The 19360-nt window shown below is 40.7% G+C and overlaps 1 protein-coding gene across 1 annotated transcript in view; it reads right to left on the bottom strand.

Annotated features, from left to right (window-relative positions):
* NMNAT2 (nicotinamide nucleotide adenylyltransferase 2) overlaps window positions 1-19055 on the bottom strand; it is a 38748-nt gene extending 19693 nt beyond the window's left edge. The window contains exon 1 of the mRNA XM_063428291.1: window positions 18798-19055. Coding sequence (XP_063284361.1) covers window positions 18798-18882 — 85 coding nt within the window. The 5' untranslated portion in view covers window positions 18883-19055. The remainder of the gene's footprint in view (window positions 1-18797) is intronic.
* Window positions 19056-19360: the final 305 nt, after the last annotated feature.

The following is a 19360-nucleotide window of genomic DNA, read 5'->3' as shown; positions in this document are numbered from 1 at the left end:
TTCACTATAGGGTCAGGAATACATGTTTGTGTTCCTGACCCTATAGTGGTCCTTTAAATGTATTTTTTGATTTGGCATGCATAGATAGCATATTATTTAATGGAAATAAAAATGAAAATCTGGGTTTGAACTAAAAACGTCTAAAAAAAGAATTTACCAATTAATAAAGTTATGTATAAGAAAACAGTGTAAATAACATTTCTCAAGATCAATATTTTAACGCACACGGTCTGTAATCCACTTACTTATATATTATATATCAACACATACATTGCATATATTGCCACATTTACACTTGCTTCTTTGGACACACACAAAAAAAAACTCATACATACACACTCTGATATACACTTGTATAAATACTCTCTGACACATACACCCTCTGATACCTGCACACACATGCACAGTCTGATACATTCACACACACTAATACCCACACATACAAATACACTCTGATACATGCACACACATACACAGTCTGCACAGTCTGATACAGTGGTGTATCCTGGTTTTGTGCTGCCCTAGGGAGCACTTCCTCTGAGCTGTCTGCTCAGCTCCCTCGCGCGCCGCAGAGTGAGGCTGGGAGGCGGAGCCGGAATATGACGTCATATTCCGGCTCCCAGCCTCACTCTGCGGCGCGCGAGGGAGCTGAGCAGACAGCTCAGAGGAAGTGCTCCCTCGCCAGCCGCCCGCTCGCCCGCCCAGCAACCAGCCACCAGCCCAGGATGTCTGTTAGCCGCAAGGCTAACAAGGCATTTGCCCTGGGCGTTTGGGGGCGGCTTTTTTTGCCGCCCCCTGGAAAATGCCGCCCAAGGCAAATGCCTTGTTTGCCTCGCGGCAAATACGCCCCTGGTCTGATACATTCACACACACTAATATCCACACATATAAATACACTCTGATACATGCACACACATACATCCTTTGATACATTCACACAGGGATGTATTTACCACAAGGCAAACAAGGCATTTGCCTAGGGCGGCACTTTCAGAGGGGGCGCCAAAAAACGCCACCCCAGGCTCCCAGACAAATGCCTTGTTTGCCTTGTGTTCTGGGGCTGTCCACCTTACTGTGAGTGAGTGAGTGTAGCTGTCAGTGTGTGTCTGTGAGTGAGAATGGGTGTGCCTGTGAGTGTGTGTCAGTGTGTGTATGTCATTTTATGTGTATCTGAGAGTATGTGCATGTCAGTGAGTGGGTGTGTCAGTGTGTGTCTGTCAGTGAAAGTGTGTGTTGGTTAAACAGTGTGTGCCAATGACTGTATGTGTGTGCCAATGACTGTGTATCTGTCAGTGAGTGCATATCAGTGCATGTATCAATGAGGGCATGTGTCTGTCAGTCAGAAAAGTGGCCTTGACACAACTTGCGGGGGCAAATTTAGATTTTGTTGGTGCCCGAATTTAGTCGTGCCTAGGGCAGCGCAAATCCAAAATACATCACTGCATTCACACACATACACACACAAACAGACACAGAGACACACCTAAACAGACAAACACAGACTGGTAGATACAGACACACAATCAGTGTGTGTCTCGCAGTGTGTATTGTTACTTGTGTGTGCATGTCTGGCATTGTATAACTGTGTATGTGCCTGAAAATGTGTGACTGGCCGTGAGTATCCTTGTACATCTGTGAGTGTATATCAGTGTGCATGTGTATACGTGACTGTGTATGCTCTTTAACTGAGCTCCCCTCCAGGTTACCTTTTCAGTTAACAGGGCTCTAATATTCATTCCCTAGTGGTCCAACGATTTTCATGGTGGGCTGGTGGGCTGCCAGACAGATCTGCATTACGGGATACGTGCAGACCCCTCTGAATGCCTCCTTCCGTTTTCTGACTGGGTAGAGTATCTGCAGACAACTGCTCCCAGCCAGAGGTACTCCCAGCAAGAGGTTCTGCCTGCACAGTGAGCAACACAGGGCCGTGCAGGGAGATATGTAGAGCTCAGCAGTGCTGGGCCTACAATAGTAACACTGGCTCTGCTGTCTGGGCAGCTTTTACAAAGGAAATGCATTTGCAATAAACTAATATCAATTGCAACAGTTATAATTGTGCATACAAAAAATTAAGGGGTTAATTTTTTTTTTATTACAGAATACCTATGTTCCTGGATCCTAAATACAAACTGCATGAAGTACTAATGATCATGCGAAATACACTCTGCCCTCGACATTTAATACAATGCAAACATCAAACATTCAGTACCTATTTCTCAAAGCATGATGCCTTTCATGACTCAGTCATTTCTAATAATAAATGTACAGAGCCAAAATGTACAGAAGAATTTAGGCAATAGAGCAGCAGTGATTGGAATATATTACCCTTTGGTTAAGTACGGCAGTAAACTATTTTTTCTGTATTTTCCTGAGAATGTTTATGACTGTCATCACAACATGATTCATTTTGAAAAGGTTTCTCAGACACACTGAATATAAAACATACTCAAAGATTATTAACGAAGCCAGGGACTGTGGAGAACTCACAAGAGAATTGCAAATGTTAGGATAATAGTTGTATTAGAAAGTTTCACTATTTCTGTCAGCCTTTGTTACAAGCTCCTTTCCGTGCATCCAACAATCAACATATAGAAAGCAAACAAAGAAGCGGAGAAATTAATGTTTCTCATCCTTCAATGTGCCAGACTGAACTGGATTGTGACACCACTAGCTAAGTTTGTTAAAGGAACAATCCAATCACCATAACAACGTCATAGGCTACCTTTAGAGGTTAAACAGTTAACAATTGGTTTAACCCCAAAAGTGTTGAATACAGCACCAGATAGCTCTGCCCCTCTCCTTCCACTTTTGTCTGAGGCTGGAATAAGGAAGTCTCAGACAGCCTTGGCCTGAGGCGCCATACATACATATTTATTAGGCCATTTTGTGGATGGGGAGCTACTGATTGGCTTAGAGCATTAACTGATGCTTTAAGCCAGCAATGGTGAACCTAGGCACACGTGCCACAGCTGGCATGCCGAGCCCTGAAGGGGTGCCATTGGCGCTAGTCGGCAGCTTAAGGCCCCCTGGCAGCAATGCAGAGTAGCAGGGCCGATCTTGGGCGGGTGGACGGGGTGCACCGCGCCCAGGCACCAAAAGGTGGGGGGCGTTTCCGGGGAAGTGGGGTTGTGGGGGGCAGAGGGAGCCAATACCCTCTCCAAATATGATTCCGTCCAGGGTCCTGTGGTACTGCGCTAGGTGAGGGTGTCCTCTCCCTAGCGCAGCACTGTGTGTGCTTTCTCTTGGCGCCGAGCAGCTACTTGAAATCTGCTGCTCGGCGCCGAGTGTCAACCTGCCTGATATGCACATGTAATTTGTGGTCTTACTTCACAGTTGCGATAATTCTGGAGGTGCAATGTTTATATCACTTTTTTTTCTTTTAATCCCTGTTTGCACAGGCCTTAAACTCCAGTATAAATTCCTATTTTACTCAGGATTACTCACACGCTCATGAGTTGCACTGACAAACTGGGTTTCTGTCAACTTCAACAGGTACAAAACTTGTGAGCAATTAACTACAAACTGCAAACAGTGGCGTCGCTAGGTGGGAGCCAGAGGAGGCCATGGCTCCCCCTACATCATGCCGTGTCCCCCCTTGTGTCCCCCCAAATGCAGACACTGTATCAAGGGCAATGTGTTATTTTTTTTTTAATAATCCCTGGTGGAGAATAATGAATCCTCCACCCGGGATTATTATTAAAAAAAAAAAACATTATGGTGACGGCGGGGTTTACCGTGTGGCAGGGTGAGGCCAAATGATGGTGGGCAGGGCTAAAGGTGCCCTGAAGACATCGGTCGGGGTAACTGCTGCACAGTAAGGGGGTTAGCAGGAAGGAGTCCCTGCTTCCACTCCAGCCCATAATGGACAGAGGTAACTGTGTGTGTGTGTGACTTTGTCTGCCTTTGTGTGTGTGTGTGTGTGTGTCTGTCTGTCTGACCTCTGTGTTTGACCTTCTGCCTGTGTGTGACTGTAACTGTGTGTGTGTGGCTGTGTCCCTCTGTGTGACTGTAACTGTGTGTGCCTCTGTGTCACTGTAACTGTATGTGCATCACACTCTGCCTGTGTGTGACTGTAAGTCTGTGTGCGTGATTTTTCGCACAGGGCGCCTAAAGGCCAAGGCTGGCCCTGGCTCTATCTATCCCAGGGCCGTTCCCAGTGCTTCCTCCTTTTTTGGATGAAGCAGTTTATGGACCCCCAAGGCGGGCGGCTGTGAGCACATCAGAGGCAGCGAGGGAGTTGTAATCCTTCTGCTCTCCTCCCTCGCGATACATCTACTGACGCAGGAAGCCAGAATATGACGTCATATTCTGGCTAGCTGCATCGGTAGACAAGGGAGCAGAGCAGGAGGATTACATCTCCTTCGCCGCCTCTGATGTGCTCACAGCCGCCCGCCTCACAGTAGCCCCTCTGGGCCTCAGGTACTGCTCCACTCCTATTCTACAAAAGGTAGGGAGGCTGGGTGGACAAATTAAAGTAATAATATTAGTAATTTGTGAGTGTATGTGAGAGAATGTGTGTATGTCTGTCAGTGTCTGTTAGTGAATTTGTTTGTGTCTGTCTGTGAGTGTCTGTCACATCAGTGAGAGTCTGTGTTTGTAATTGAGTGTTTGTGTGCCATTTCAGTGAGTGTGTGTGTCTGTCAGTGACGTCTGTGTGTTTGTCATTTACTGTGTATGTGACTGTCAGTGTGTATCTGCCAGTAGGTGTGTGTCTGTCAGTGAGTGTGCCAGTGAGTGTGTCAGTGAATGTGTGTGTGTGTGTGTCTGTCAGTGAGTGTGTGTATCTCAGTGAGAGCATATGTCTCTGAGAGTGTGTTCGTGTCAGTGTGTATTTGTCAGTGTGGGTTAGTTAAACAGTGTGTGAGACAATGACTGTCAGTGAGTGTGTATCAGTGAGGGCATCTTGTCTGTTAGTCTGCCCCCCACACTGTCACCTTCCTACACACTGTCCTGCTATACTGTCACCTTCCTACATGCTGCCCCCCTATACTGTCACCTTCCTACACACTGTCCCTCCCCTTCAGGTAAGAGGCAGGGAGGGGGTTAAGCCCAATTTAATTTAAATGGCTCACACCCCAGCACTTATCCAACACTACATGCACTACACAGACACTACTACATGCACATACACTACATCCACTACACAGACACTGCATCCACCACCACACAAACACCAGTTACACTACACAAACAATGTATTCAATATACACACTGCATATAATACAAATGACATCCACGACATGAAAGAAGGGTGAAGAAAAGACATGAAAGGGAGAGGAACAGAAATATGGTAGGTGTGTGGGGGGGGGAGGGAGGGGAAGACATGGATTCTTCAATCCATGGGGTAAATGTGAGCTGAACGGACACTCCGGCTACATCTAAGATGTGACACATTACCCACCTGGCTGAGACTGCAGTTTGCAGAGGGATTAAGGGAGCCTGTGTATATACACACACACACACACACATACATGTTTTATAACTGCCCCCCTACTTTTGTCCCTGGCCCACCATGTCCCCCCTAAAAATGAATCCTAGAGATGCCACTGACTGCAAACACAAGAAATATTTTATTTTGCAAAGGTAAGTTGAGTTCAGTAGTGTTTACTATGGTGAATAAACTACAAGAAATAAAAAATAATATGAACACGTCAGCTCATCAGAAACCGAACATTCCATCACTGTGTTAGACCTTCTCCCAACATCTTATAAACAGAGAGGACTAGGTGGCTGTCTGCTACTGACAATAACAATTAATCTATCCAAAAATAGAGTCAACGCCTTCATCCATTAGTGCAGAGTTAGGCAACCTTTGGCATTCTAGATGTTGTGGACTACATATCACCTGATGTTTTGACTGCGTTATGGCTGTAAGAGTGTTATGGGAGATGTAGTCCACAACATCTGTATTGCCGAAGGTCGCCAGCATTTATTAGTTCCCAAGCAGACGTCAACCAAAGGAAAACTCAACATTATGAAAGTAACAGGTACAGAACAAATCCCAAAAATGCTGAGATGGAAGCAGAACAGCATAAAAGTAACATCTGTATGACAGTGATCTAGATCAGGACCCTGAAGGTTCCACGAAGTCTGCAGAAATATGTGTGGGTTGAACCTACATACATGATGTGATGTGACAGAGATGATCCCAAACATCCAAGAAAAGTTACTCTTCCATACTACGCATTTAACCTGCTGTATCTCTTTCAAAATTAAAAGAGATTTCCTGCAGAAGCAGCTGTATGTGATGCCCCAGGCTTGCAATACATCAGTCCATAGAGACTCTTCCACTTTAGTTTTGAGGAGGCCACTAGCAATCTCACTAGTAATTGTTCAGGTTAGAGCCTTAAATTAACACTCCAGACCCCTAAAGCACTTTAGCTTGCTGAAAAGCTTTATGTGTGAAGAGTGTGTCCTCTTTTTTTTTAAGAGCAGATTTAATTAGAAATGTTCACTTTTATAAATTAACCTAAATACACCCCCTGGCTGTCAGACAACAAGTCCTGTGACTCACAAGAGGCAGCAATTGCTCGGAGCACCTGCCTTGCAAAGACTTCTCATTGAGCTGCATTAGGAAGTCTGTGATTGGACAGCCACAGAAAGTCTGGCCTGGGGATGAAGGGGAGGACTTGCACAGGAAGCAGACAAGAGAGTTGCAGCTTTTTCAAGCTGTTTTTAGCTATACCTCCAATTGAAAAAATGCATATTAAATGCATACAAGTTTTCCTTTGGGGTATATGTACTAAGCAATGATTTTTATTTATTTTGTATTTGAGCAGTGGAGTGACCCTTAAACTTTGGTCTTTTCTGAACAAGAATACATTTAAATTATAGTACATAAGGGGCCACTACAGGGGCAACCTACAATTTATAAACCCTGCATATTACATTAAGGCTAATTCTCTTTTAGGTGCTACCTATTATTATTATTATTATTATTATTACTGGTATTTATATAGCGCCAGCATATTCCGTAGCGCTTTACAATACTATCAAAGGGGGAGATTTAACAATAAATGAGACCATTATAAAAACTTACAGGAACAATGGGTTTAAGAGGACCCTACTCAAACGAGCTTACAGTCTATAGAACCTACCCTGTGTACTACCATGCAAACTAAAACAGAAAAGATTCTAGGTCTAATTAGTTTTAAAACTCGAAAATTTAGTTTACATTTCTAGAAAATTTAGGAGATAGAATGGATGGCCCAGAGTTAATCAGAATCCCATGCTCTCTATAAACATACAACTGAATTGGTGTGTTGGAGGATATGGTTTATTTTGGGTATCCCATACTTATTTATCAGTGCCTTATTTTGGGTACCCCTCTTTATATCCTGGGCAGGTAGTATCAGTTATTCCTAACCTGAAAAATGGGCTCTTAATACATCCCTTGCTTACATTAGTGAGCCATTATTTCTATAATGAATTTTCATTTGTCTATATAAGTCATTTATTCCAGTGCTTTGTACGTATTGTGTGTGTGTCTTGACTGTCTACTGGAAGCATTTGCCAGTATGCATTATCTGCACATATTTTAACCTTAATGTGGTTTTTCAAGGTGGCAACAAGTAAATAGGTTCTATACTAACTCAGTCAATATTTTTTTAGCTATTTCATAACCACAGAGCGCATTATCCATCTATCTAGTGTATTCCTTTAGTATTTAGTTTTTTTTTAAAGCAACATATATGACATTGTATTATTATGGTAAATGATTTGAAAAACCTCTACCACTACTTATAAATGTTATTTTGTAAATGTACCACGTCGTTCTCAATCAATAAAGCACTGACGCCGGCATGTACCTTTGCTTTTGACTTGATGCTATGATTAGAGCAGGATGTTATACTTATTACCGCATTTCTGTTTTATCTTTACCCCATCTACACTTCCTCTCCTCTTCTCAGTACCTGTGACACCTTTTATCTCTGTACGTAATGCTTGGAAATCCTGATGAAGAATATTGCAGCTGTGCTATGTTAAGGATTAAATAAAATTAAGAGCGATTTTGATTAATCCGTTTGGAGAATTCCCTCCACATCCTAGAATTTTCTTTAGAGACCCATTTTTACACGGGTGTTCTTCACGCATCATTCATAAGCCTTTATGAATGGTACCAAACCAAGAGGAGGTCTTCTGTATGCATTGAAAAATGTCATTGTATCCTAATTAGGATTCCTAAATCTCCTTTATTCTGGAGATTATTTACTAACATAAGACACCATAACTAATTGGTGCTCTATAGCATAACTACCCAGTGAAATACAGCTATTCCCTCCCCTTGACTAATTAATTGTTAATAAATGGCACAGTACTGACGTTTACAATGTTGCCACAAAAAATATCATAATAGTCATTATAATTTTTTTTCAATTTGACCATTTTTATTTGTCTTTTCATAAGATAAGGGGATATAGAAAAGAAAAAAGGGGTGGGGGGGATAAACATAAGTCCATATACGACAAGTGATACATGACGCATAACCCGTGTTAAAGTTTCCATTGTGCGTCCTCAAACCAGAGTTAGCTATTCTCAGTTCGTACAACATTCACATGTGATTCGGGGTTCCCCATGTCTGATAACGTGCCTCTTTCACTCTAGGTACGCTTGGGATACATTGTTTGGCTGTCCCACATGGGGACCAGGTAGTGTCAGTTGCACCTCAGACATTGCCGTGAAATCAGGACGGTTTCACTGTATAGCATGAGAAATTCACAGTCGTTTGGAAAAGATTACACTGTGGTGTGGTGTGTGGAGACTGGGTGAGGTACCCATGCAGTTTGTGGTGAGAAGGAGAGAGACCAAATTATTAATACCCATTATGTTGGTTATGTCTGCGCTGCCCATTGTTGTTTGCATCTGTCCCCGGCGAGTTGTGTAGCCGTGGCAGATTTAATTTGTGAGTTCGCCATGAGCTCGTATGTCCAGTTGGTAGATATTTAGCTGCAACAATTCATCCCTTGTGGGTAAGATTGTCATTTTCCATCTCCTAGCAAGTAAGGTGTTAGCACCAATGATAATGTGGAACAGTCAGGGGTATATGTATGGGCAGAGTTCAATGTGTTATTTCCTGAACCAGGTCCCAATATTCCTGTAATTTGGGGCATTGCCACCAAACATGGTACATGGTGCCAACCGCATCATGACACCTCCAGCATGTATTAGATGTGCCAGGATAGATGTGCGCTAGCCTTGCCGGGACCAGGTACCATCGGTATTGTAATTTGTGGATTAGTTCTAGATGTGTTGTACATGCCGTGGTGCCCTTGTGCACCATACATGCCTCTTGCCATTGCTCTGTTGTAAAGGTTTTGTCTAGTTCCTTGTGCCATGCTATCATGTACATGTCTTACTGACTAGAATATGTTGTAAGGAGGAGTACCTGGTATATAATGGGGCAAGGCATAGAGCTCTATAGCTCTATGTGGGGCAAGGCATAGAGATTCGAATTTGCTTAAGGTGGGGGATAGTAGTGTCTGCGTTGTGGTCTGCAGATACGACTTGAGTTGGAGATAGGAAAAGATGGCTTTCTCCGGTACTTGGTATTGGGTTTGAAGTTCTGGGAAGCTCTTCCAGGATGAGCCCTGATATAAGTTTGCCACATGTGTACAGCCACTGTGTTGCCATATTGCATAATAGAAGGTGGGATTGCTAAGGTGTATATAATAGTAAATATTAACGGCTATCGCATCAGTTATTATTATATCTCTATCTAGCTACATATCTTTTATTTATATATGAGTCTCATTACTAGTACAGGTTTAGATAAAAATTAAAGAAACGTAGTGCTGCACATTGTATTGAAGTAACTGGTATTTGTGCTGTACTCCGTTAATGACAATGGACATTCAGAGCAGATCAAGTGTCATTATGCACTTAGTGTCCAAGGACATAAAACATACATTGTTGGCTGAGTGCTTTTTAAGTCAGTCTTACAATAAATGGTGATATATGGCTGTTTCTGGATGTCTTACAAGAGGTTCCTGCAAGCATATGATTGCCAGGACAACGGGCCTCAGAAATCACATGCCTATCACTGGCAGCCATCGCAGCCTCCAGATCTAATGGTACATGTACCATGCTGTTCCTCTAAGCCTCTGCTCTGAGCTATTACTAGACCGTCCTAGCATTAAGGCAGCCCAGTTATAGTGATTGATTGGCCTCGGAATGATTATGATTAGCTGTCAGTTAAGGCTTATCATGCCCTCTGATTGTCTCTCACAGTGATCAATCAGCCTGGCACCAATATACTAAACAGAGCATTGCTATTGTTTGGAGTAGGGTTAGGGTTTGCTAGGTTTCATTCGAGTTAGATAAGGCAAGTCAGGGTTAGCTAATGTTAAGAATAGGTAGTGTTAGGGTTAGCTAGGGTAAGAGGAAATCCAGTAATAGTGATTGATTGCTGCCTGATCATCTTGGGAATCAATCACTGTGGTGGCAAGCCTTAGGTGTCATTAAAGGCTTGTCAACAATGTGATTGGCTCTCACAGCAATCAATCAGCCTGGATGCCAATCTAATAAACAATGCATTGTTAAGGTTAGGGTTAGTCATAATTAGTTCGGGTTTGCTAGATTTAGTTAGATTAGCTAAACTAAGTTAGAGTTACCTAGTGTAAGGGTTAGGCAGGGTGAGGGCAATAGGTTTGCTACACTTTAGCTAGGCTAGGTTAGGAGTGTACTTGGTCCTCTACAAATGATATATAGACAATATTTATTTTTAATTTGGAAAGGAGATTTAAATTGCCTTTATTCATTTTTACATTTTTAAATTCTGATGAGTTGGACATAAAATTAACACAAGACATTAGCCCCATAAAAGTTTTTAGATTTAGACATTTTTATAGAATATACTTGTATTAAAACATTTTTTAATGAACATTGATGGTAAGAATTTTATAAATATGGCGAGTTGTCATTATTTTAACCATGGTTGAGGAATATCCCCACAGGTCAGAGTCAACTTTTTAGGATAATCCTGAAACAGCAAAGGCGTATTGTAAGACAAGATAAGGATATGAACAGTTTTACAGGAAATAAACCTAAAGTAGTTTATAGGGGCGCTAAAAACATTAGACAAATATTAACTAAAAGTTGTATACATAAAGATAAAAAGGTAACTATAGGGATTTTTTGGAGTTAGTAAGAAAGGTTTTTTTATTTGTGGTAATTGTAGAGCATGCAAAGATACTAATATCAAAAATAAAAAGACTCATAACCTTTATTCTTTGGTCACTAAAAAGCGATATAAAATAGAATCCAATATCATGTAATACTCGTAATGCTATTTATCTTCTTACATGTACTTGTGGTCTTCAATATGTTGGTAAGACCACAAAGCCAGTTAGGGTAAGAATAGGAGAACATATGACAAACATTAAAAATAATTATCTTAATCAGTGGGTTTGTTTAATATTTTACCTTTAACCCCTTAAGGACCAAACTTCTGGAATAAAAGGGAATCATGACATGTCACACATGTCATGTGTCCTTAAGGGGTTAAAATGATGTATATATACATATATATGTTTGTACTCTATTTGTATACATGCCATTTAAATTTTGCAAGAATTTTTAGGGTTCTATTTATGCCAAGATATGTAAACTTTCCTGATGTGGATTTGTTAATATGGGCATTTGAGCTTCAAAAATATGGTGCTGAATCGCGTCTGATTTTAAATATGGTGCTAAATTGGTTGTCTGAACCGAAAATTGTGTAACTTCAAGTGACATTACGCATAGACGCATGAATACAAATAAACGGATGTGACGTGCAAAAGGAGTAGCAAAATGGCAGTCGCGAACTTGCTGATGCAGAAGTGAAGCTGTTTGAATTTGACTGGTTGGTCTACATAAAGGCATGCCGGGGAACTGTGCAATTATTTATCAAAGGGACCTCTACTTACAAAACATAAGGAATTACCGCCTGGAAATACTGAGTACACGCTGTAATAGTGTAAATATCAATACAGAGTAGTCTATAAGTGTGGGCAGTGAAATGATCGGTACAAAAATAATTTAGAAGTGCATTAAACAAGCCTTTTAAGGCTGATCCTAAACCCAAATAGTCAAATTCATTACAGATATTTGTTCGATGGAAGGGACTCAAAATAGTGTATAAGATATAAAGGCAAGAAAGAAAAATAAGAGTAAAGGCTTTATTAAACCAGCCAAAGTCATCACACTACCTTCATCCCTATTAGAGTCCTAATAAACTTAAGTAATACAAACAAGAAGAAAGAGCAGGCTCACAGAGTGGAATGAAGATTAAGATAATACTCAAAGTCTTCATAAAAATAGAAGCATATCTCTTATCGCTCTTGAGATGGAGAATGATTCATTATTGTAGTAATAACAATGTAACTCAGCAGATGTATCTAACTGTTGCAAATAAAAAGGATATACATTCACTTCACATACTCATCTAAGGAGTCAATGTCATAATCTTTAGAAGAGATGGTAGAATAGATACAGATAGAGATTAGAATAAAATAACAAAGTTAAACAGTCATATCAGCCAAATAATAAGACATCCCCATGAGATAGAAAAAAAAACATGAGGTGAAGTGCCCCAAAAACACAGAAAAAGCAGTGTTTACACAGCAGATACTGGAGGGACAGTCTCTTTGCATTAGAACCACTACAGCAAGCCACGGTGATGGTTCTGCTAAGATTGTTCCTTTAACAGCTACATAGTTTAATTTATTAAATCAGCCAAGTGCTCTTATTTGCAGAAATTGTAAGATGCTCGGAATTTTAGGTAATATTGGTTGTGGTAATCTCAGCATCACTGATCAGCTACAACATTAAAACCACCTACCTAATATCTTGTAAGTCACACTCGTGCTGCTAATACAGATCTTTTAAGTCCTGCAAATTGTGAGATTGGGCCTTAATGGATAGGATGTTTTGTTCCAGCACATCCCACAGATACTCAATCAGATTGATATCTGGGGAATGTGGAAGCCAAGGCAACACCTTGAACTCTTTGTTAGGTTCCTCATACCAATCCTGAACAACCTTTGCAGTCTGGAACGGTACATTATTCTGCTGAAAGAGGCTGCAGCCATCAGAGAACACCATTTCCATGAAGTTGTGTACATGGTCTTCAACAATCTCTAGTTAGGTGGTGCTTGTGAAGGTAACATACACATAAATGCCAGGACCCAAGGTTACATTGCCAGCATAACTCTGCCTCTGCCGGCCTGCCTTCTTCCAATAGTACATTCTGCTGCCATCATCTCCCCAGGTAAATGATGCACATGCACCCAGCCACCCAATTGATCTAATGAAAATATGATTCATCAAACAAGGCAACCTTCTTCCATGCTCTATGGTCCAGTTCTGATGCTCATGTCCCACTGTAGGTGCTTTCGGTGGAGAAGAGGAGGTCATCCCAGGCACTCTGACCAGCCTGCGACTACGCAGCCCCACATGCAGCAAAGTGTGATGCACTGTGTGTTCTGACACCTTTCTATCTTGGCCAGCATTACATTTTTCAGCAATTTGAGCTACAGTAGCTCTTCTGTGTGATCGGACCAGACAGACTAGCCTTCACTCGCCACGTGCATCAATGAACCGTGGGCGCCGGTTGTTCTTACTTGCACCACTTTTGGTAGATACTAAACACTGCATACTGGAACACCCCAAAAGACACCCCAGAGTCACTCAGATCTTTTCTCTTGCCCATTTTTCCTGCTTCCAACACATGAAATTAAAGAAATGGCTGTTCACTTGCTGCCTAATATATCCCACCCCTTGACAGGTGCCATTGTAAAAATATAATCAATGTTATTCATTTCACCTGTCACTGGTTTTAAAGGAACACTATAGTCACCTAAATTACTTTAGCTAAATAAAGCAGTTTTAGTGTATAGATCATTCCCCTGCAATTTCACAGCTCAATTCACTGTCATTTAGGAGTTAAATCACTTTGTTTCTGTTTATGCAGCCCTAGCCACACCTCCCCTGGCTATGATTGACAGAGCCTGCATGAAAAAAAAAACTGGTTTCACTTTCAAACAGATGTAATTTACCTTAAATAATTGTATCTCAATCTCTAAATTTAACTTTAATCACATACAGGAGGCTCTTGCAGGGTCTAGTAAGCTATTAACATAGCAGGGGATAAGACAATCTTAATTAAACAGAACTTGCAATAAAGAAAGTCTAAATAGGGCTCTCTTTACAGGAAGTGTTTATGGAAAGCTGTGGAAGTCACATGCAGGGAGGTGTGACTAGGGTTCATAAACAAAGGGATTTAACTCCTAAATGGCAGAGGATTGAGCAGTGAGGCTGCAGGGGCATGTTCTATACACCAAAACTGCTTCATTAAGCTAAAGTTGTTCAGGTGACTATAGTATCCCTTTAATGTTGTGGCTGATTAGTGTATAACCAACATTGTAACAAAAAATAAAGTGAATATAACACAAGCATTTTTAGAAAGGTTCTCCCAATCCATTCTAAACCAATAACTGGACATGTGATAGATGACTACTTATGAATAAGCAACTTAACAGGCACACAATCAATTCAATTTGTGCATTTGATGGCTTATTTACTAAAGAGAGACTGCAAAGTGAAATTCAAATTGAAGGTCAAAATTGCTGAAATGGAAAAATTCTCCAACTCAGCTGTGCTTTTAGTTCAGTTACTTTCGCCTTAAATTTAAAATTATCTTTCAATTCTCAGTAGTTCTTAGTAAATAACTCTGCAGGCCGTTAGCCCAATTCCTGCTTTGCTATTTCAGTAAAAAGTAAAAGTGGTTTTATTCAGAACTCTTTAGTACAGTGAATCAACGTTTTGTGCGTTGACAAAAACAACCCAACAAATGTCGCCAGTTTACTTACATGTGAATGATTACCTACAATAAAAATTGCTCAGCACATACTTCCCAAAGGAAATGTGGAAGACATGAGTACTAATCTTTAGACTCTGGTGATCATGGACAATCAAGTGTAGCGGTACTTACCCTTTCCAGGGGCCGGCCGGGGTCCTCTGTTCAAGCCGCGCGCGGCTCATCTGACGGCTACAACAGGAAGGTGGGCAGTGACCGCGAGAAGCGGTCACGTGTCCAGCCTGACTCTAACAGCGCGCCGCGGGTCTCAGGCTCGCTCTTACAGGGACAGTGGGAGCCTAAATTGGCAAAGGCCTCCCATTGGTCCCTGTCATGCCCCACTCCCCATACATTTACCTTTTGGGGGCGTGGATGTGACAAGGACCAACCAAAATAGATGTTAAGATATATATACTCACCTCTTTCCCTTAGTTCCTTGCCCTATCGTGGTTTCTGTTTCAGTTCCCTTTAGCGCTTGTTGTTTTCAGTTGTGTTCCTTCGTACTTGACCTTGGCTTTGTTTTCTGACTACGTTATCTCTTTATCCTTATCTGTTCTGTTTGCCGGCGTGCTGTTTACGGTGTACCAGACCCCGGCTAGTCCTAGTTTATGCTGTCTCTTTGTGCCCTTGACCTCGGATCGCTCCTGACTCTGTACTTCTCCTATATACATCGAGTCCGGACACTCTAAGGTCCGGTAGACGTATCTCCCCTCTGTGTTGTCTTCTGTTGAGTTGAATCCTGCGTGTTGGGGTATATTTCCGTTACATCAAGATAGCAGAATGTGAAAATATGCCTCCTTCTTGTATTCGGTACATTTATATACTCTTGATACTTATATTAATTGTATATCTTCTCTGTAAACAAATGTTCTAGATCAGCATAGCATACACATTTAAACAATGATATTTTATCTTAGGGTCTACCAGTAACCTGATGGATTACATACAAAATGCGACAATGAATATGCTTTATATTATTTTCACAGAATTGGAGTGGAATTGTAAGCAGGGTTGTTAGGCTGCAGTCTTCATATTGACTGTAGTAATAAAATGTTTCCATTATACTCACATACACATCATTAATTTGTCAAAGTGTAGTAATCAGAGCAGAATGATTTGAATGCGGTATGAATATTAAAAGTTAACTATTATTTTGCAAACAAATGCCAAATGACCATTGGTCTTTAATATTAAATAACACATGTGCTTTACATCAGAAACTCTATAGCCTAAAAGCAGATATTGATCCATATGTGATCACCTGAGTGATCAGAAGGGAAACTCTAAAGTATGAATAATAATTTTAGAGATCAAACTGGAATTATTGCACAACTGAAGATACTATTTCAACTTCACAAGTATGGCTAAAATATAGAATTCACTCAATTATCTACCATTCCCATTCTAGTGAATGGTTTATTCATTAAACAATGAATTATAGTGATTTGAAAGAAAAACTGAGTCAAAATTTACCAAACTGGTCACACGATATCCGAGTTAGAGAATTTTCCTAAATCAGCACATTTCAGTTAAAAAAGCAATTCTGCCACAATGATTTGTTGTTTACTGAATATATCCCATAGGAAACTGACAGGTATTTTCCAGGGATTGTAAATTGTAGGCTAATATAGCAGAAACAGAAAAAGTCTCCATTTCGGATACATTTCCAGCACGGATATTTAAGTCTAAAATATTAAATTCTTTGATGGATTCCCGAAAACTGACGGTTTAGTGTAAGTGAGAATTCAAAGTGAATTTCTAATGTAAGGTAAAAAGCCAAATTGGAACAAAATATCTAAGTCAGATGTACTTCCAGTTCTGATTCCCTAGCCTTCAATTTGAAATTTACATTTACATAAATAACCCTGTCTGTCACTTTCTTCTCTTAGAGTCTCTCTAGATTGCCCATATTTAAGCTGTGACTATAAGTGCACTAAGTATTTAGCCATTATTGACAAACACATTTTACAAGACAAATGTCTGTCAAATGATAATTATATCTCACTTTTAATGGGGAGCATTGGTGGATAATGTATACTCTAGAACTGTACAGCAATAACTGAAGCCATTGTATTTTACAGCTAGGTTTACCTTGAGGCTGTTCTGATCTGTCCTTTATTCTACACTCTTTCTCATTGAAAATCACTTGTGGTTTATTGATTAAACTGTGACTCATAAGGAATTGACAAGAAAAATGCATAATGTAGCAAAGTCGGAATGGAAGTTGAATCAGAACAAATTTTTCCAAATTTGATTTAAAGGAACACTGTACTCACTATAACGACTTCATCTAGATAAAGTTATCATAGTGACTACATTAGTTCCTCCCTCCTTACTGTCCCAAAGCTCAATAGTTTAGTAATTTGACGGCTTGGAAGCCACACCTCCAAGCCCTCTGTGCATGAGAGCCGGAATGGTGTTTCCTGGCTCACATACCCTACCATACCCAGACATCATGAGCATGCGCACAGTGGCATCATGGTCTTCGTAGAATCGCAGGCGCATTGGCTACATTTACTAATGTTCCTCTCTGGGGAGCATTGGATTGGCCTGTCATCATGGAGGCAAGCCTCCAGAAGGACATCATTTGAGAAGGAATTTGTGAGAGAGCCAAGTGACTTATTCAATTTATTTTAGGTTATTTCCCCCACATATGGGGGCTGACATGACAAAGGGCATCAGGAATACAGATGTGTATTCCTAAACCTAAGGTGTTCCTTTACGTTTTCCAATTCCCTTGCCAGATTACCACAATTCACAGTTTCCTTAATAAACCATTTAATGTCTTTTGTCAATGCAAACCTAAGTAGCATAAGAAAGATCTGATCTGAAATTTTTGGGACATTGCAAACCATCACAATCATGTGTCTAGTGCAGAATTTCCACCAATGCTCTCACTATCACAGGGTTTTTCACTAAAGTTTGAATTACCAGGAATTCAAAGAGAATTTTAATATTTTTATGCCTGAATATCCAAATTAAAAAAAAAAATCTCCAAGTCAATTCAATTTTAAATTTGGCTATTTAGGCTCAAATCTTAAATTAACTTTGAAATCAAATGAGTGGCATATTGTTATGCCCCAAGAACGCACAATATAAACGACAAAACAACAAGCATCACAATATAAACAGATACGAACAACTATCCCTGTTGCCTCAAAACTGAGGATAGGTAACACTGGATTCTCCAATGGCTTAGGTCAGACATCAACAGAAATCTGAGTGGTATTGTTTGTCTATTGCAGAATTATATAACCCAATGAAATCTAGCTAAACTGACGGTGCATGCCATTCCCAAACATTTTCCTTTAGAACATTTGCTCTAGAATCCCTTTGTAGTGATCTGTAATCATGCATAAATTCATCACTGCTCAGAATTGCTTCCTTTATCCACTGTCTGCCATGGAGACTTGCAGAGAGCTATTAACAGTTTCCCTGGTGGCATTGTCCTTTTAACCATTTAATGACTGAAGACAAAATGGAGAACTGCAAGAATCCAGGTCTATAAACACAAGCATAAATGGGGAGTAAGACACGTCAATCATTATATTCCCATACTTTGCCCTCCCTTTCCCTGGGGTTTGTAGAAAAAAAGGGGGGTCTGTTGACGCTGCATGCTCTGTCGTGGAGCAATGCCATTGAAACAGACGCAATGGAAAAAAAAAAACCTCATGGACCAGGTTAATAGACAGATAGGAGAAATAGGCATTTAAAGGGAGGAACGAGAACCGGAAAGGTCTGGATTGATGCATATTAAATAAGGTGCCCTTGAAAGGAGGTATGAGAAATTTATTTTATAATGCATTTTTTATGTGTCCCTTGATTAAAGGCTAAATCTGATCATCGTAATAAAAAAATGTTCTTTAGTGATGCAGATTCAGAGGAGACTAGACTATAAGAGGGAGAGAGAGGGAGAAAGAAAAACAAATGGAATAGAATAAGAGATTAAAAAATAACTCACCGAACATTTGAATATGTCCTTTTGTGATAGGATTGAAGCTGCCACAGGACAGCAGGATAACGTGGGTTTTGGCGGTCTCAGTCATGCTGGCAGAGACTGGTGGCAAGTCGGGATGGGAGAGAATGGCTGGAGGGTGGGAGGTAGTTTATGTGCTGGGTGTTTGGATACAGGGTGGGTGGGTATCCTTTACCTCTGCAGAGAAAGGAGATGAGACTGACTGCTGAACACTCAGAGCAGCAAATGCAAGATGCAGCACGTCACAGTCTCTGCCTCCCTCCTCCTTCCTCGCTCCTCTTTATCCATAACCTCCCCCCATTAACTAATACAGAACCACACATCCACCTGCTCCATCCTTCTCTCTCTTTATTACAAACAACAGCACTTCCCTGTAATGTAACGAAGTTTAACTCTAAGGAATCCAATGATAATGAAATATTATTTTACATGAAGTAGCTGCTTTTTACCAGTTCTTCCATTCCCCTAAGCGAGGCAGTAGGCTAATACGTGAACAACATGACTATCATGCAGTTTTTTGTATTAGTTTGCCTAATTACACTTTTTTT

The sequence above is a fragment of the Pelobates fuscus genome, chromosome 7, assembly GCF_036172605.1.
Source record: "Pelobates fuscus isolate aPelFus1 chromosome 7, aPelFus1.pri, whole genome shotgun sequence".
Classification (NCBI taxonomy): domain Eukaryota; kingdom Metazoa; phylum Chordata; class Amphibia; order Anura; family Pelobatidae; genus Pelobates; species Pelobates fuscus.
The sequence above is the reverse complement of the archived record's forward strand: the minus strand, read 5'-3'. Positions and strand labels throughout refer to the sequence as shown.